This window comes from Ochotona princeps, chromosome 17, assembly GCF_030435755.1.
Source record: "Ochotona princeps isolate mOchPri1 chromosome 17, mOchPri1.hap1, whole genome shotgun sequence".
Classification (NCBI taxonomy): Eukaryota; Metazoa; Chordata; class Mammalia; order Lagomorpha; family Ochotonidae; genus Ochotona; species Ochotona princeps.
The window spans coordinates 1,834,852-1,847,626 of record NC_080848.1 but is presented as its reverse complement, the minus strand read 5'-3'; the positions used below and the strand labels follow the sequence as shown (position 1 = coordinate 1,847,626).

The following is a 12,775-nucleotide window of genomic DNA, read 5'->3' as shown; positions in this document are numbered from 1 at the left end:
CCGCCAGGTTTAACTCCCTATTTTCATCTTTTCGATGTGCGTTTTTGGACGTGCAGAGGTTACTGGAACCGTGTTGGTGGATTTTGTTCCTGAAAATCACCAGTTCTCTGCTCCATTGTGTCATGTGCTTCCTGGCATCGACCGAGGGCTGCGCTGGGACCCTGCATGAGAACAGGGCAGCTCTGTGCAGATCCGCTGGCGCAAGGCTTCCGGGGACCCACACCTGGCCTACTCTGCTGTTATTCACTCTGACCTTCATATGCGAAGCGGAGGGGCCGGCATTGCTTTGGGTGCCCCATCCCACATCCCTCTGAGCGCCTGGGTTAAGTCCTGGTTCTGCTGCTGATGTGCACCGTGAAAGCAGGTGATTGCTCAAGAGGATTGCAACATGTTTCAGGCGACTCCGGTGGCTTCTGGAATGTCTGCCAAGGGGGAACATTCCAGTGTCAGCATTGCTGGGCTGGGAAGTCCTGACTACCATTCTGGATGTAGTTGCCTACACAATTCGTGCAACTCTGCCCTGCTCTGTCCTCATGCCACCCTGACCTGCCCCCCAGCACCTTCCTGCCCGTCCCACCGTGCGCCATCATCACTACTTACTGAGCTGTAAGCTAGCACTGGTCAGAAAAAAACCTTTTCTGTGATTTCTATCATTTTCAGTGCTTTGGGATACCTTTGTGTATGACTTTCCCCCTATCCTGTTCCCCCAAACACAGGAAAGCTTTTCGGAGGATTGCTGGTTTCTCTCTGGCAGTGTGGTGGTTCACATGGGCCCATCTGTAACTCGCTGTCACATCAGGATGGAGTTAGAAACATCAGTGTATCTGGAACTACACACAGAATGCTGGATTCAAGGGTTGCTGGGCTCTCAGCGAGTGAGTGAAGATGTCCCTTTGCAACCAGCCCTGCTGCTGCAAGGCCCGCTGGGGCCTCTGCCCTCTGAGGAGTGACCTGGGTCCTTGTCTCGCCCTGGCTGTGGCGCTCTAGTTGCATTGGCCTGGACTCCAGTTGAGTCAGGAAGGCCTTTGGGGAATGCGAAGGCCCTCCCTCCCGTAGCTGTCTGTGACCACATCAAAGTGTCAGGCCTGACTCTTTCACTTTTTAAAGTGAAGACTCAAGGAGGTGGGACCTGAGGCTTCAGCTTATCTTGAGAAGGGAGGGGGAGGCTGCTGGTCGCAGCCCTTAGATGGCCTTTTGTGCTGGGCAGGCTGGACAGGGCACACATTCCAGCCTGTGATTCTTAACTGCTATGCTGGTTTCTTCTCTCTCAGAACTGTGCTTAAAAGACGCCACTTAATCTCTGGTGAGCCTTGGTTACTGACGGTGTGCGAGTGAACGCTGTGAGACCAGAGCCTAGGCAGCCCTAGGCTGGGGCCGCCGGGCAGGGCTAGATCACAGTACCCAGCAGCGAGAGAACAGGGATGGGAAATGTTAGGCTGGGCTTTGTGAGAGAACTGGCTAGTGTGACTGGCAAGGATCTAGCACCCACTGGCACGTGTGAGATCGGGATCTGGGGCTGGGTCTGCTGGAGGAACTTGGGAAACTCTCCTGGTGGGCTGTAGAGCATGTGAATCAGGCCTGGGTATTGGTCAGACTGATCGGGGTAGCTCTACCCATTGACGAGTGAGTGTTTGCGTTGGTTTTGGAAAGATGTCAACCAGACAGAGCTAGGCCCACCTTGGCTCACTGGCAAGTGCAGGAGCCAGGCTGAAATGAGGGGCATTCCAGACTAGGCTATCACACCTGCTGGTTTGCATGAGTCACCACGGGGCAGGACCAGGCTGCAGCACTCACCAGCAAGAGTTGGGACTGGGGGCGGGCAGGGTCAGTCCAGGCTGTAGCATTCAATGGCAAAGGTCAAGACGGGATGGGCTAAGTAGAGCTGGGTCAGAGCAACCACTGGCATGTGCAAGATCTGGGGCTGGGAACAGCCTGGTTGGGGAGCTAAGGGTTCACCCTGGCAGTGTTACGGTTCCCACTGGTTAGCACGAGCCTCGGAACGGGGGTGGTGTTCCGGGCTGGACATGACTGCAGTGTCCCTCAGCATGGATGTGGACTGGGTCTGGGGCGCACCAGACTGGGCTAGACCACAGAACCCTCTGGTGCTTGTGAGAACTAGAGTGGGTGTAGAATGGGCTGTACTGTTTCAGCTCCCAAAGAGCCACGTGCAAGCTGTGTCAGGGTGTGGATTAGGTGTGGCTATGCTGTAACACCCAACAGCAAGAAACAGAAAGGGGGTATGGACCAGTTGGGCAAGGCCACCATTCCTGCCAGGACCGGTGGTGGACTAAGTTAACCTGGGCCAAGAACCCACCAGTGTGCATGAGATCCGCCACTAGGAGGATGCCCAATAGGGGAGCTTGGGGAACTCCTTTGTCAGGGTGCAGTTCCTGTGGGTAAGCGCAAGAATCAAGCCAACAGGCAGCCTAGAACAGACAAGGCTGCAGTACCCAGCACACATGTGGCTCAGGTCTGGGGGTGGCTCAGGTCTGGGGGTGGGCCAGGCTGCACCAGTTCATAACACCCATTGGCAGATTTAAGAACCAGGTTAGGGTGCAGGACCGGCTGGGTCTGGCCACAGCACCAGCCAGTTCACATTAGGCTGGGACTGGGAGCTGACTGCCAGGTTGGGTGGTAGTAGCCACTAGCATATGCTGGAACAGGGACAGACCAGGCCAGGATAGGATGCAGCACGCAATGGCAAATGCCGAAGTGAGACAGGCCATGCCAGACTGGGCCACAGCACCCACTAGCACACACAAGATTGGGCAGCGGGGGAAGGGGATGTGTCAGCCCAGTAGGGGAGTAGTGGGGACTCCATTGCTGGGCCACTGCTCTTACTGGTGAATGTGAGAGCTGGGACTGGAACAGACCAGGCTGGACAGTGCTACAACACCTGTTGGCTGACATGTGAACTGGGTTAGAGGGAGAGCCAGGCCGTAGTATCTTCTTTTAAATAGTTTTTGTCTACTAAAAACTCAATTATGTAGACAGCTCCAATGAGGTTCTGACTGAAATTATCCCAAGTGATGGGATATTCTCGCTTCCATTTTGATGACAGAACAGAGACAGAACCTCTTCCGGGTCTCCCACGCGGGTACAGGGTCCCAAAGCTTTGGGCTGTCCTCAACTGCTTTCCCAGGCCACAAGCAGGGAGCTGGATGGGAAGTGGAGCTGCCGGGACTAGAACCGGCGCCCATATGGGATCCTGGGGCTTTCAAGGCGAGGACTTTAGCCGCTAGGCCACGCCGCCAGGCCCGATGTCCTGTTGTTTTAAAAAAAAACCTGAGTTTTAAAGGTTATGATTCACTTATACATGTACTTGCTTTGACGTTTTAAAATTGTAATGTCAGTATTTTATATATATATATGTATTTTTTATATTATATTTTATATATATATATTTTTCACCTGTATCTGGGGGCAGGAGAGAAAGGGACAAGGCAGAGCGAGGCAGCATCCGGGCATCCACCCAGGAGAATCAGACCATTATATTTGGCTTCAAGAGAGGGAACTGAGTTCCTGAGATCAATGTTCCATGTCTGTGCCAATGAGTTCCAGAAAGTAGCCTAACGCTCAGCTGCTGGAATGAATCCCATGGAAGGGATGGCTCCAACAGTGGGGCTTGCTCCTCTCCTGGAGGCCTAGGGGAGGCCGCAGGTCCAAGCCCAGGGGCAGCATGCTGGAGCTCTGGGAGGCTCTCCTCGTGGCTTGGCCACAGGCACATGCGCACTTGGCAGAAAACACTCACCACATCAGGAAAGACCTACCTTCAAGACCCTGTTGGTTCCTTCCCCAAGGCTCTGCTGAAGACCCCAACACGTGCTGGATAGGGTGGGTGGCGCAGGAAATGGCCCAGACCATTCTGTACCCAATGTTACTGAGCACCCTGGGCTCTGTTCTCAGTGCTGAGTGCTGCCAGGTCACAGCGCCCAAGCCTGCAGCTCAGGGCTCACCTGTGCTCAACAGCCGCGGGTTCTTGCCCGGAGAGCTGCTCCTGGGCCCCCAGCTCCCTCCCATACAGCCCTGCCTGGAAACAGAGCCAGGACTCCCCAGATGTCGCTTTCTCAACCGGCTGTCTGCAAACAGCCTCTTCCCCAAACCCATCTCTTTCTGCCTGATCCCAGGCATGGTTCCCCACTCCCCAGGCTCCCAATCCCAATCAGGCCCCCATGAGATTCCTAGGTAAGCAGGCAGGCAGGAAACAGAAGGTTGACATGCCTGTGGTTGAGAGGGTCAGCAAATGGCTGCTGCACACGGAAATGATACAGCCCAACTTCATCGGAGAGGCCTGGGAGATGGCAAGCACCTTCTCTCTGCTTGGAGGAATCTTCTGGAGACCATACTGGCTGCCCTTCCTAACCATGGGCTGGTCTCTGCCAGGATTAGCACATGCCTGTGGTCAGGGTGGCCACACTGGAGCCAGCCTGGATGCTCCAGCAGCCCAGCGTGGAGGGGAGCACAGGGGAAGAGCGTGAGGCAGAGGCCAGCGGCTGGCACAGGGAGCACCGCCGTGCGCCCCACTCCTGCCCCAGTACTGCCTGGGAGGCATTGCCCTTCATCATCTGTGTGTTTTCCTAAGAAGCAGCAGGCTCAGGGCAGATCCACGTTCACCAGGGCCACAAAGCCCCGGGATTCTGACGGATCAGTCCGACTAGGGACATGAGCATCCTGCGTGATCCCGTAGCCCCTGGTAGGACGCATGCCCCAGTGCTGGCCACTGCTAAGGTCAGCCGTAATTCTGGATCATTTTAAGTTTTGCAAAAGCAGAGGGAAGGGCCCAGCATGGTAGCCTAGTGGCTAAGTCCTCGCCTTACACACCTGGGATTCCATTTAGGCACCAGTTCATATGCCGCCTACTCTACTTCCCTTCCAACTCCCTGCTTGTGGCCTGGGAAAGCAGTCAAGGACGGCCCAAAGCCTTTGGACTCTGTGCCTGCATGGGAGACCCGGAAGATGCTCTTGGCTCCTAGCTTCGGATTGGCTCAGTTCTGGCCAGCTGTTGTGGCCTCTTGGGGAGTGAACCAGTGGATGGAAGATCTTTTTTTCTCCTTCAGGTTGTAATTCTGACTGTCCAATAAGAATAAATAAATCTTGAAAAAAAAAAGGGAAAGAAAGGCTACTCTGCACCGTGCAAGGGGGGTTTTCTGGGACGTTGGTGCCCTGCGCCCTAGGCAGGAGCTCGTGACCTGGATGAGCAAGGCTTGAGTTCTTTCCTTGAAGAGCTCTTCACGTTCCAAAGCTCCAAGCCAGAGCCTCCTCCTCACATTGCAGTCAGCTAAGCAGGCCTAGGGGCCCCTTCATCCCGTCAGTGCCACTCCCCTCAGAGTGCTCAGGCAAGTAAGAGTCCTGGGGTCTCCTGAGCGTCCAGCACAGGCCCTGTCTGCCTCTGCCCCAGGACCATCCTGCTGACGGTGGCTGCCGTGGACAAGCACCTGCTGAGCCTGCCCTCCCCCCAGCCTGCCGCAGCTGCCGGTACAGCTTCCTGTTCTGCACCTAGTGGGGTTCCCAGTCCTAGAGTTTATCCCTGTGTACCTCCTCCCTGGACAACCCATTCATTTATTCAGCAGGTGCATAGCAGGCCCCGAGAAGCTGAACGTCCTCCAGGATGGTGACTGAGCCGTGATCTGTGAGACAGAAGATGTCTCCTGGGCCTGCTAGCCACGGGACGCCCCATGGCAGAGCACTGGAGCAGAAGAAAGCCCAAGGCCTGGGAACCCCACGATCCAGCATCTCTGAGGGTGAGGACAGAATACAATGTCCAGGTTCCAGCAGGAGAGCTGCCCTTCGGCCCACCTCCTGGTCCTGTGGGCCCTCGGGCGAGCAGCTGATGCCCTGATAGTGGCAGGGTGGGGATGGGGGGGCAGAGGTGACCTTCTCTACCCTGTAGGCTGACTCTCACCTGGCCCAGAAACTGCCCACCCAGACACCTGACACCCCGAGTCCCCACTAAGCATCCCATCCAGACAGCATTGCTGCCCACCTGCCTGTGACACTAACTCAGCGGCAGGAGCTCTTCCAGCAACCTGCCAACAGCAATGCCAGGCCGCAGCTCAGTGCTCCCCGAGACAAAGCAGCAAATTCTGAGGATAAACGGGGTCCTGGGTGCACAGGACAAACATGCTTACCCTGCACCTTGCTCCGGTAGCAGGGCCTGAGGGAGGTGCCTGGGCCCCAGGAGCACAGGGGCATGGGGGAGGGGAGGAGCAGAAGGTCTGAAATCTTCGCTCTGCACGGCCAGGGCCTTTCCCTGGGAGAGACAGTCTTGGCGGACTGGCAGGTGTTGGGACCTCACCTCAACATGACAGCTCAGCGTGGTGCGTTCAGATGCCCTCGCCTCTTCTTGGGGGATGCGGCCAGGCAGACGCCAACGCCCACCCACCTCACCTTGGAATCTTCTCTGGGCATGGCTCCTGGGTTTTCAGTTCAAGAGTTGGTTTGCTGTTAGAAGCCGTCCATTACCCGTCTGTTGCTGAAATAAGCAAGGTTTCAGAGGCAGCAAAGCTCCCTCTGGGTTACTTTGAGACTGTTGGGGGCGGTGGCTGTGAGCAGCTGGGGGCAGGGGCAGTGGGGGCTGCACTGTGGGTGTCTGGGGGGGGTTGCCTGGGCGCAGCTTCCCTGGCACTTCTGGTCCTGCTGAGCCCAGGCTCCGAGAAAGGAGATGCCCATGCTGGGGTGCTTCACCTGGGGCTTTGCGAGAGGAAAGGGCCCAGGCGCTGCTGGGGGTGGGGGTGGGGCTGCACTGTGCCTCTGTCCCGCCCCTCCCCCACGCCCCTTCCCCCGCCCCTCCCCCACGCCCCTTCCAGGGATCCTCTGTGCTGTGCAGCGCCCCAAGCTTGCACCTTCACCCGACCTGCCCTGGGGGCGGGGGGCGGCAGCCGGTGTGGGACCTGGCAGGGCTGGGCAGCAGCTGAGATTATGCTTGGGCAGGAAGAGAACAGGGGCGAGGGGCGACATTCACCCCCAGGGCGCTCCACCCACCAGGCAGGCAGCCGGAAGTGAGGCTGCTGTTCCAGAGGCCCCAGGAGCGGCGGCCCGAGGGAGATGGATACACCGGACCTGCCCGCCTCCCTGACCCTCACGGCCTGAACCCCGGGGCTGAGACGTCTGCGGGGGACCCCAGGTGGGTGCACGGTGAGCCCCACAGGCAGGCGCCCTGCTAAGGCCCCACAGCCACGGTGTCCACCTGCGACCCCCTCCGAGCAGGTGGACGGATACAGCCGGACACAGCTCCAGCCCCAGAGCAGCGGCCACGCGGGCCCGTCCTGCGGGGGACCTGCTGGTGACTGGGCACCTTCACCTCCTGAGGCCCCTGGGGGATGTGCAGATGAGCCCGAGCCTGCTGGGAGGGGGCGCACACAGCCTGGTGGGCTGTCTCCCCCTGCCGCGGGCGGCCGGCAGAGGGTCTCTGCTGAGGAGGCCCCTGGGATCGTCCTGGGGCCCCCGTGAGCCCCGGGAAAGGGTGGGAGAGCTTGGGGACCTCTGGAGCGTGTTCCTCAGAGGGCTGAGTCAGGTTGGGTCGGATTCCCCGGTTGCGTCAGGTTCCCTCAGGCTCCCTCAGGTTCTGTCGGAGGACCAGGTGACCCTGCTGGGCCTGGGGTGGGGTGGGGCTGAGCGGCCCGGGAGGGCCCCTAAGGGCCACTGCCCCCCGCGCTGTGCCATCAGCTCTGAGGGCAGGCCCTGAGCCCGACACCCTTCAGCCCGCGGGGTTGGCCCGGCGGCTCCCACCCTGCCTGCCAGGGGCCGCCTGACCTCCCTGCTCTGCCACCTCAGCTGCCCACACCGCAGCCCGGGCCTGAGCTCAGGAGGTTTCTGGAAAGTCAAGCACTGCAGGTTCTCCTTGGACGGGAACCGGACCCTGAACCCAAAGGGAACAATTCTTCCCCCTCCTCCTCCCTCGCACCCCTCCTTGTTCCCTTCCCCGACCCTCCCCCTCCCTCCCCATCCTCTGCCCATCCCCCTCATCCAGTCCTCCTCTTCCTGACCCCCTCCTCCTGCCGCCCTCCCCTCCCTCCCCCTCCCCCATCTCCATCCCTCCCCTCCCGAGGCCCCAGGCCCAGCTTGCTCTCCCTCCTGTCCCCAGGCAGCAGCGAGGCCATGTGCCCACCGCTCAGCGGGCGCCACGCCTGCGAAGGCGTCTCCCGCCTCTACGTGTCCTGGCTGTACCAGCTCCAGCACGGGCAGATGCGCAGCTGCTTCGCCTGCTTCAAGACGGCCTTCCTGGAGCTCAAGGACTCGCTGGAGGTGGAGGACTGGGACGACACCGACTCCTGGGACCCGGAGCCCGAGCCCGAGGAAGCCGAGGGTCCGGGTCAGCCGGTGCCGGGGGGCCCTGAGGCCTGGGGGGCCGGGGCCTCGGCTGCCACTGCGGGCGGCTCCGAGGAGCTGGGCACCAACGTCCACTTTGTGCCCACCCAGCTGAATCTGCAGGACGTCGTGGCCCTGTGCCGGGGGCCCGAGGATTCGGACTGGACCCAGGAGCTTCCCTGGAGATTTGGGGACGTGCCTTCCTGCACCCACTGGCCCATCTCCACCGCCCCGTGGCAGGAGCAGCTCCGCTGCGTCAGGGAGATGCCCCTTAAGGAGCCCGAGGCCCCTGCCCCGGCCCAGGACTAGTTGCAGGACCTGTAGTGTCGGCCTGGAGGCCGGCTCTCCCTGGGGACCACCACAAGACTGTCCAACTCGGGTGACGAAGCACTGTTTCTGAGGACCCTCTCCATTGTCTCACATTCCCCCTGGACTCCCTGAGCGCGGAGCCCCACCCCAGAATGGGACCTCCGACCCTCTGTAGCCCGGAGCCTGGGCCTGGGCCCTGGTGAGGGTCTCCCCTGCTGATTCCTCAGCCCTGGGGGCCCTGATGCAGGCCTTTCAACCCCTGACCCTGGAAATTTGTGCGGGGGTCCTGTGCACCCCCCCGCCTGCAGCCTTACTCCTGGCTGCCTCTGCCCAGGGCTGGGGCGGGCCACCAGTGTCCTCCACACAGGCAGGAAGCTGCGGGGGCCCAGGCCGGCTCCTCTGCCTCTGCCTCGTTGTGGGCCTCAGGGGAAGACGTGGCCAGTTTCTAACCTTGTAGGCGCTCAGTGGCGGGTCTTCCTGTCCGGCTGGGTCACCGCATGTGCTTGCTGGCTGACCTGCAGTGCTGGCCCTTCCAGGAGAGCCCGCCCATGGCCTGCTTCCTGGGACACCCCAAGGGCTCTGGGACAGCCCTGGGGTGTCTGGTGTACCGTGGGAGGGGACTCGGTTTCAAAGGTTGCCACTTGCCCAGTTTGGCCCCTTGATTCCCGTTGTTCTGTTCATCTGTTGCTTTGACTTTGAGGAAGAAATAAGACGGCGGCAGCCAGCTCGTCGGTGGCAGCCAGGTGTGCCGTGGCTCAGCTCCTCTGTGGCCCTCGTTTCAGTTTTAATGTTTATTGTTCTTTTTCATCTACTTAAAAGCAGAGTAAGAGAAAGAATTCTGGCACTGGTTCCCTGCCCAGGGCTGACAGCGCTCTGGCTCGCGGGCTGAGCGTCACAGGTGTCACTGTCACGTGGCGTGTAAGGAAACATGAGAAGCAAGGCCCAGGTCATCAGGTGGCGTCCAGCATGGTGTCCACAGCCACTCGTATGCGTTTCAGGAGGGAGTCTCGGGCGAGTGACTGGCACTGTGGTGCTGGTGCCCTGGGGTGCCAGGTCTCGGAACGGAGGACCTGGGTCTCTGCACTCTGGATCCCAGTTCCCGGCTGCGTGGTTGGCACCCTGCCTCCACGCAGGAGCCCTGCCTGCCACCTGGGCCAAGCCCACCTTGGAGTGTCGGGAGCGGGCAGGTGGAGAGGAACTTCCTCTGTCTGTCTCCCCCTACCCTGCCCCTGAGACCAAATCGTTCTGGGTCCTTTGGTTACTTGCTCATGCATATTGACAAGAGGTCAGCGTGCAGCGTGGAAGAGGTGTGTGCCTTGGAGGCTTCGGTACGGTGACCCGCTCCGGGTTGGTGGGGCTGGGGGAGACAGCAGGCCGCCCCAGCACAGGGTGCCGCAGCCCGTTTCCCCCATCCTGCCCAGAACAGGGCCACAAGTCATGGCCCCTCCATTAGTGGACCCTGCTCAGCTGGGATGGGTTGGGCAGCCTGGCTCACCTGCTGGGTGAGGAGAGCCCGTCATGGAGTGGGTGATGTTTTGGATAAACACAAGGCACTTCAGAGTGTGGGGTCAGTCTGTGTTGGTGCAAGAAGCGGAAATAATCTTTCATAACAAGAATCTTCTGTGAACTCTTAAGAGAGCCCCCCTTCAGAGTGGCAACTCCACAGGACAGTATTGAGTGGTCCAACCCTGGCGGGGGCCTGGGGCAACAAGTGACGGCTTAGTAGGCAGGGCCACCTCCTGGGAAGGGCACACTCTGAAAGCTGAGTGGGGCTCTTCTTCCCTGGGCACCCGCAAGGACCCTGCCAGCTTCTACACCGCCCCAGCCCATCTGGCTGTCTCCCCCCTTGGCCCGTGACACCTGCTGCCAGCTCCCACTCTTCACGGATCGGCTGGCCTGGAAGCTCCGTGCTCGCTGTGGCCAGGGCCTAGGCACTGCCCTGAGGACAGCCGCGCCTGCCAGCTCTCCAGTCGGCGTCCAAAGTGCTTGGTGCCAGTCAGAAACCCAAACTCAGGAGTCCTGCATCTTACCAGGCCCCCGAAGGCAGTCCTGGAATGTGCTTGGTGGGGCCAGGTGTCGGGGGGCAGACAGAGCACAGGATGGCCCGAAGGGGAGGTGGACCACACGAGGAATCTGACACCCTGCCATGCGGGCCCTTTCCAGAAATATCCACTGGTGCCTGTGGCGTGCCAGGTGGGGACCGGAGGTGGGCACTGCGAGCCCCTGCAGGTCACAGATATTTCCCTGTCCCAGAGGCACCCACTGGTCTCTACAGGTCCCTGGCCAGCCGAGAGGGCTCCCACATCCCAGCGCAAGGGGCGCCTGCCGGTCTGATTCCTCATGTGGTCCACCTCCCCTTCGGGCCATCCTGTGCTCTGTCTGCCCCCCGACACCTGGGGGACACTTCTTAGGTGTCCCTGGGTGGGGCTCGTGCCTGCTGCTCCGTGGCCCTGGGCAGGGCTCAAGGCTGGCTCTCTGTGGTCCTGGGAAAGGGACTCATGACTGTTGCTCCATGGACTTTGGAGAGGCTTGTGGCTCTCTGTGGCCCCACAGAGGCTCATGGCTGATTGTGGCCAGAGGGGCTTGCGGCTGACTGTGGCCCCACAGAGGCTCATGGCTGGCTCTCTGTGGCCCCAGAGGGGCTTGTATCTGTGACCCTGGGTAGGGCTCCTGGTTGCTGCTCTGTGGATGTGGGCAGAGTTCGTGGCTCTCGCTCTGTGTTGAGCTGCCTGGCAGCTCTGTGCGTCCACCCAGGGCTGCCCTGTTCGGGTGCAGCGTGGACCTCTCGGAGTGTCTGTGTCCGTGTTGTTTTCGGAGGGCCCCTGGAGGGCAGTGGCTGTGCTGGGTTTCCAGATGCCTGCGGAGCTGCTGGCTGTCCCTCCACTGTCACCCCCAACACTTGCCGCCATTCTTATGACAAGCGAGCAGCTATGCCATGAGCCTGGGCAGCCAGCAGGCTGCTCTGACCACAGCGGCCCCTTGGGGCCCCAGCGACCTGGCTGAAGGCTCCTCAAAAATGGGGGGGTACCGCACAGTGAAGCCCACACATGCACACACGTCAGACCACACCAAACATGCATTGTACCAAATACACGTGTGCCGTACTGAACATGTGCACCACAGCTCACTTACGTGTCACATCACATGCACCACGCCACGTACATGTGCCGCCCACAGAACATGCCACAGTACTACACGTACCACATTGTAGCCGATCACACGTGTACCAGCATACACCACGCAGTCACACCAAACCTACATACGTAACAGCACCACACACACAGACACACATCACACACCAAGGCGTGCATCTCACACAATACAAAGGCATTCCAGTGTTTGTCACAGCCGTAGCATACATACACCCATACGTGCACACCACACAAATCCCACGTCACGCACACACCCTCCCTTGTGGAGATGGCTTCCTTGTCTGCGGTTCCTTCCCAGGGCTGGGGCTCCTGTTAGGGGTCACGGTGGTCACAAGGAGGGCCATTGTCACAGCTGCTGGCACTGAGGGCTGCCCTCCAGGGGAGCGGCGACCAGGCTCGTCGGGAGGAGGGACTTCCGGACTCAAGGGAGGCCCAGGACTGCGGTCCCTGGGGGACAGGAGACCCCTGTCCTCCCCATCTTCTGTCCTTGGCGCTGTGGGACTGCAGACCCCCAGGTCGGTTTGCAGGAAACCCTTCCACGGCCCCCAGCACATCCCTGGCATGAGAGAGAGCAAAGCGGCAGAGGTGGACATGGTGGCCCTGAGGACAGGGTTGGGGTGGAATCTGCAGGGTGACATGAAGCCTCTGGGCCCCGTCCAAATGCCCACCCGTCTCCCCCAGCTTGGTCCTAACACTGGGGGCCCAGTGAACACTCCTGATCAGCTGGCTTGGGGGCTCCCCAGGATTAGGAGCTGACCCAGCGCCATCTGGGAGCAGCTGTCCAGGCCACAAGCCATAGGCCACGGAGGGATGGACCTCGTGGCCTGTGGTGCAGCCGCGGGGACAAGTAGGCGCCTTGAGAGTCAGCCCTCGGGAGCCCTGCCATGACTGCAGCCACAGAACTTGAAGCACGGTGGCCAAGGCTATCCCTTGGGTCCCCGTCCCTGCCAAGCAGCCCTGAGTCCTACACCATAGCGCTGGCCACTGGCCACCACGTGTCCAGAGAA

The 12,775-nt window shown here is 60.3% G+C and overlaps 2 protein-coding genes across 2 annotated transcripts in view; one reads left to right on the top strand and one right to left on the bottom strand.

The window, feature by feature from the left end:
* Positions 1 to 12,775, bottom strand: part of LGALS3BP (galectin 3 binding protein) — an 87,858-nt gene that overhangs the window by 33,346 nt on the left and 41,737 nt on the right. The gene's annotated exons all lie outside the window — the stretch shown is intronic.
* Positions 7,102 to 8,846, top strand: LOC131482304 (testis-expressed protein 19-like). Its single transcript, XM_058675291.1, has 2 exons — positions 7,102 to 7,123; positions 8,084 to 8,846. The coding sequence occupies exon 2, from the start codon at positions 8,098 to 8,100 to the stop codon at positions 8,614 to 8,616; it is 519 nt and encodes a 172-aa protein (XP_058531274.1). The 5' UTR covers positions 7,102 to 7,123; positions 8,084 to 8,097; the 3' UTR covers positions 8,617 to 8,846.